This window comes from Urtica dioica, chromosome 7, assembly GCF_054948205.1.
Source record: "Urtica dioica subsp. dioica isolate 48M chromosome 7, U.dioica_male_clone48M_v1_H2, whole genome shotgun sequence".
Lineage (NCBI taxonomy): Eukaryota > Viridiplantae > Streptophyta > Magnoliopsida > Rosales > Urticaceae > Urtica > Urtica dioica.
This window is the reverse complement of record NC_142762.1, coordinates 43,544,738-43,550,832: the sequence shown is the minus strand read 5'-3', so window position 1 is coordinate 43,550,832 and position 6,095 is coordinate 43,544,738. Positions and strand designations below refer to the sequence as shown.

The 6,095-nt window shown below is 35.7% G+C and overlaps 1 protein-coding gene across 1 annotated transcript; it reads right to left on the bottom strand.

Annotated features, from left to right (window-relative positions):
• Positions 1–278: 278 nt before the first annotated feature.
• LOC149391894 (vacuolar-processing enzyme-like) lies at positions 279–3,800 on the bottom strand. The gene is made up of 9 exons (XM_089620714.1): positions 3,492–3,800; positions 2,760–2,924; positions 2,357–2,513; positions 2,147–2,232; positions 1,845–2,044; positions 1,412–1,460; positions 1,069–1,278; positions 775–981; positions 279–687 (listed from the first exon to the last, which is right to left on the bottom strand). The coding sequence occupies exons 1-9, from the start codon at positions 3,714–3,716 to the stop codon at positions 505–507; spliced, it is 1,482 nt and encodes a 493-aa protein (XP_089476840.1). The 5' UTR covers positions 3,717–3,800; the 3' UTR covers positions 279–504.
• Positions 3,801–6,095: the final 2,295 nt, after the last annotated feature.

Here is a 6,095-nt window from a genome sequence, read left to right as displayed (position 1 = left end):
GCCTTGAAAGTTTTCTTGAGGACCAAGACTACCCAACAGCTCACGTCACGGGTAGTGTTTCACGGCTACAATAGAACAAAAACGCCGTTATAGTCATGCTTTTCAATTATTCCTCGTTCGTCTTTCGTTGGTCACGCCAGGACACAATGCCCTCACTTATCATCACTTCCATGGGAGATCTTACACGTGTCAGTTCTTGATTGATCATAAATTGGCGACGATCAATTCTTGACCGTACCATATCCAATTGATCCAATTGTCTTTTTAAAGTTGTAACATTTTCAACCACGCAAACGTTTGAATTTAACATCAAATTTCTAAGTACTACAACAAACAGAATTTCGGACTTCCATTGCCATGGCAGAGCATTCCACACTAGATTGCTTGAGTTTTAGCTAGTATTTACTATGGACAGCAATTTAAAAAAAAAAAAAAAAACACAGAAGTGAAACTTATTTTTCATCAATAACAACGACGACCTTAAAGTCGGTCCTGGTTGGTACTTCAAGCAGCGAAACCCTTTTGCAGAGAGCTCCAAGGGCTCGAAGGAATGACTGGACAAGCTTGAGCCGATACCTCGGCCATGTGATCTTTCTTGACTCCAGCGTTGCATATGTTTGCGAACGATCTCATGTGTTTCATTCCATATTGGGATAGAGATCCACAGTAAGTCTCAAACGTCCTCACCTACATCCAGATATTTAATTACGTGATTTAGCAGAAGAATCACACTATTCTTGAAATGATCGTGAAATATTTTTTCCGTGATTTTACCATAGTCTTGAGGCAATCCCAGTCATCGACGAGTGGAAGCCCAGCGGAGCGAACTGAGCTCAGGATCTCTGGACCTTTCTCGATTCCGAATAAGAGCTTACCGACGAGTTTCACACTCTCGTCCAAATGCGTTCTGTGCGACATTACTTCCAATAGCTCCTTCTGTGCTTTGATCTTCCTAGACGACCCCTCTGGAGCCCGGCGGTACTGTGAAAGGCACGGGAACAAACAATTCACAAGTCGATCGGGGGAAACAGAGTATGTTCGGTAGGTAAAAAGAGAGGAAGAAATTACCTTTTCCCAGAAATGGACAAGATCGGCATCGCGCTGATTAACGGCTTTAGTGGGCGGCCTCAAAGAGTTTTCGCCAGCAATAGTGTTGTTTTCGTTTGCAGGATTGGTACCGATATACAGGAAGAGGTTGTTCTTGCTAACCTCTATATCCCCGAATTGCAAGACATGGGATCCGTAAACAAAATTGCCATTGGCTGTCCTTTTTTTAACCTGTTACCGATATAAAAAATGAAATGATATATCCAACATCGATAGAGAAATCAGAATTGCCAGAATTTTACGAAGCTGAAAAGTGAACTACAAATTAATGGAAGGCAAGACAAGATTGGGAAGCAGCTCTAACCAATTCGTACTGCTGATGCAAACTCTCAGTCTGTAGATTGTGCGAATCACTGTCCAACACATTGGAACGCTCGTATCATCATATTGTTTTTTTATGCATACATGGCAACTAGAAAATATTTAAATCAGATCCCCCCCCCCCAAAAAAAAAATAAAAAAAAATATCAGGTTTAAGCTCGCCAACGTTAATATTCTCCACAATAATGATCTTGAGAACATGCCTACGCTTATTCATTAACTCCATTTATTCTAGTTGTTTTCATGGGTTTAGATATAGGGTAAGAAACCAAATAACTCTGGTAAAACATAAACCAGTAATCAATTGTAACCATCAATACAAAAAAAGACAACAAAGAGCTCAAAACACAAACCAGGCTTCTTAACTCCTTCCACTGATAATCTCCAACTAAGTATAGCTAAAAAAAATTGAATACCTGTCTTCCATCCAAGAAATACTGTACAAGTCTCCCAAACACGTTTCGAATTCTTCGGGAGCACCAGGATCGTCTCCGGGGCAATAATATCCCCAGCTGCTTTCTATTGCATTTGATGCTGTTGTTGCATAGATATTCAAACCTTCGGGGAGAATACCTTCGAAGACGCTTCCAGATTCACAAGCTTCAAGATAAATAACCTACAAAGCTCCAAAATCAGTTCAAATGACCAACCATAAAATTGAATCATTTGGAAGAAGCATGATGTTACGCTGGATATGACCATTATAGGAGTAACATACCATGCTTTTGTAGGTTCCTAAGGCATGTTTCTTTTTTAAAACACCAACCAAATCGGAGCCGAATATAAAGGGAAAGGTAGGCATACCTGTGTAAGAGTAAATGAAAAAAGACGAGTTAGAGTTGAAACTTTGTCGAATGAATTTAGTTTAAAATATCCAGAAACCAATATCTTCGTCTTTTAGAATCAACGGGATTGCAGAGATACTAACCAAGAGCACCGGCACCACCGTGATCACTGTAGAAAATGAATATGTGGTCATCGGGACCACTATTTACAACTTTCCCACTACCCCCTTTAATGGCGTTCTTGTTTCCAAGAATAGCTGCGAAGAAATTATTGACGTTAACATTGTCACCAGTGTAATCCTGTCCACAAAAGATTCTGTTTAGACTTTTTGCTTATAAAATTTACAAAACAATGGGAGGGACAACCAAGGATAATCCCAGGTAATTCAAGAGACGACCAATAATTCTACAATAACCCTTTTAACTATTTCTTTATTGTCTAATTTCTATTATATATAGATCCAAACAGATTCACACACTGAGTAGAAGAACTATATCGGATCAAGCATTTCATAATGTTAAAATGGTAAGGAAAAAAAATCGTACCTTCGGAACTCCTTTATAAACATCTTCACCGTTCGGGCTGTTAATAATGACTCCAGGCCTAGGGTTCTCTTCATTGTTAGCGATATCATCGTACATGAAGACAACGATGTTTTCGTCCTTTAGCCCGCCCCTCTTCAGGACTTGGTAGGCATGACAAACATCAGACTGGATAAGCAAAAAACGTGTTAAAAAAAAATCATTAATTTTGTCACTGACGAAAATTACACAACGGTGGAGTGATGAGAAAAGGCTTAGTTCTGTATCTCAGACTAAAAACTCTATTTATTAGCATGAAATGCCATATTGATGAACTGTTATTGTGACTCTCCTCTATATTATAAGTAAATGCATAACGGATAAAAATCACACGCCCAACAATACAAGACCTCTTACTAAAACCGTTTTGTAATCACTGATCCAGAAATTACCAAAAAAAAAAAAAAAAGCAACACTGCGCATGTAATTTACAAGCAGAATTGGAAGAATGCTAATTATAGATTGAATCCTTCACAGAAAAAAAGTAACTAAAGCACAGCACTCAAAAAGTTCAGTTCAGGCTTGGTTTCAAAGCAACTTCAAGCTTCACTAGTTCCGGATGAAGTCAGAATCATAACTGAGCTAGAATCTATCCCAAATATGATGCAAAAAATCAACACTAGATTTTTGACTGGAGATTTTAAGGAAAAAATTGACAAAAAAAATAAACGAAATCCAATTAGGTGAGCTACGAACCTGATGCCTGTAATTCGAGTATCCTTTGGAACCGGCGATCAGAACCGCCCATCTCGTACCGACGGAAGCATTGTTTTCATCGGCGACACCGCCATTTCTTCGGAAGAATCTAGAAGCTTCCGACGGTAATCGGAGAACGTCTCCGACGAAGTCCCGGCTACCGGATGAGACACCGGACAGGGTGATCAGAGAGAGAACGAGTAATCCGGTCGCGAACCAGGACATGGCGGTTTCCGGTAGCTTTGAGGAAAGAATTTCACTTCACTCTTCCTCCTTTCTATTGGAATGATTTTGGTCAAAGCTGAGCAGAACTGGAATGATCGGGAAAAATGTTTACTTTATATTACTGTTATGTTTCTTGGTGGGTCCCAAGAGTTGTGGAATCTGAGACGTACACGTATACCTTGATTATTATGATCTTATCGTGATTGCGCGGGATTGGTTGGTAAGGTAACTTGGCCTTTTTTCTTGTTTAACACGAGGGATAAGGTTTTCGACCGGATACAGTCACTACTTATTTTATGTTTTTTGGCGAGTCAAATATTTATTATTTATTTTTAGTAGCATCGTTACTAACTACATCGTTAAGTTTGGACAGAATGATACGTGGCACAATTTGATATTTAGATTTTAGAGAATGAAGTTTTTAAAACATAATAAGCTTTATTATTGCTTTAAAATATAATAAAACAATTATTATAGTTTGAATTCAAAAATTAAATAGAAGGGGAATAAAACCCAATTAAAACTCAAAATCCATTTTTTGTGCAATCTCATCTAACAGGTTCAAATTATTCTTCATCGACAACTCATTATTCTTCTATGCAATTAGTAGACAAGAGATCGGCTCATGATATTTCGAGAATCCTTATAAGCAATAATGTTGTTTCGAGGTTACATTTGATGTGTGAAAAGCTGTGAACTTCTTTTCTAGCATGTTATCATTTGTCTCTTGGTCTTAACAAAGTTTCAGATGAGATACAATTTTAAATATTATAGAGTTATAGTCGCTAACCTTTTTATAATCTTAGAACCGTAAAGTATCTCACTGTTCGCGATATACGGGAAGTATTATATCTCTATGGTGATCATATCTTTTCCTCAGCTATTTTCACAATATACTTAGATATCTAATATTGAGATATTCACTTTTGAGTCCTTCATCAAGATGTCGACGAATGTACATTAACGATTTTGCCTTGTCCATTCTTGATGATGTATTATCCTCTAAAAGTGTATCAAGGAGGTTCGTGAATTCTAAATGCATTTCTACATCCATCAGTCCAGGCAAGTAGTTGTGTCCCGTGATATCTAGTGGGCTTAATTCAAGTTTCATATGGTTTGACATGATGGTAATTATTATGAAAGAAGATGTATTATTAATTAATGATTAAAGATCTATAAGTTTACAAAGATTGTAAACAATACATGAATCCAAACATTACTATAACGAAGTAAAAATCATATGGCGAAACTTCACCGATAAAAATGCAAGCATTGAATAACAATATAGACTAGTACCAAAATAGAAATTTTGTGTCTAACCACAAAAAAATAGTATATAGAGTGGGAAAAATATACGAGGTAAAGAAAATTTGGGACTTTTTGTATCGTTAAAATTGAGTTTGAAAAGATTGTATGTATAAGATAAAATATAACCAATTTATAGACATTATATTACTTTTGAATATCTATTAGTTTCGCTGTAAAATTAATTATAGTAAACTATAACAATGTGTATAAACAAGATGCAAATCTACGAGTATCAAAGTGATATAGTTAATTAGAGTAAAATATTAACAATAAAGTAGTTAAAATAATTTTTCAATTAATAACATTTTTTTTATAAGGTGGCAGAGCGTCTTGTATATAGAAAATTGACATTCATTATATATAATATTAGATGTAGTTCACATCACTTTACTATAAAAATGGCAAAACCTTCGTGTATATAGTAATATGATGTTATATACAATGAAGTTTAAATATTGTAAATCACATCATATTAATATAAGGTGGTAGAGCATCCTGTGTATTGTAATACGGTATTATACAACAACACATAATTATTGTAAAAGTTTTAGTATTTAGAGTATTATACATCCGTGTTGATCTTATTGATAATTGTGATAAATTAGAGTGATCATGCTGATAACGTGTTATAAAAACCGAGAATCAAGAACAATTTTAGCACTGATAATTCAAGATAAGAAATGGAGAGAGAGAGAGAGAGAGAGAGAGAGAGAGAGAGAGAGAGAGAGAATTTTATGAAGTGGGAAGGGATAGTGGGAGATGAAAATTTTAGAAGTGGGAATGGGTGTCACTTCTTACACTTTGTCATAGGGAAATTTGGGGCAACCGAGTCTAAAATAATTGGTCCACCACCAATAATAGAGAGGAAATAATAGTGAAGTAAATAATTATTTACAAATTTTGTATAATCCTAATGAGCAAACCATTATTCATATATATATATATATATATATATATATATTCTGCAACCTAGAAGATTTTTAATATATCATTAGTTGTAAATTCAATAAAAAATCAGAAACTTAGCGATATAAGCCACAAAAACATAAGCATTTGCATTTTAGCCAACGT

Bases quoted from the DNA above. Each gene is read 5' to 3' on its own strand.
- LOC149391894 (XM_089620714.1), bottom strand. From the start codon at position 3,716: ATGTCCTGGTTCGCGACCGGATTACTCGTTCTCTCTCTGATCACCCTG. The intron at 1,279-1,411 runs GTTAGAGCTGCT...TATCGGTAACAG, and splicing joins TGCATCAGCAGTACGAATTG to GTTAAAAAAAGGACAGCCAA. The intron at 982-1,068 runs GTAATTTCTTCC...TGCCTTTCACAG, and splicing joins TTGTCCATTTCTGGGAAAAG to TACCGCCGGGCTCCAGAGGG.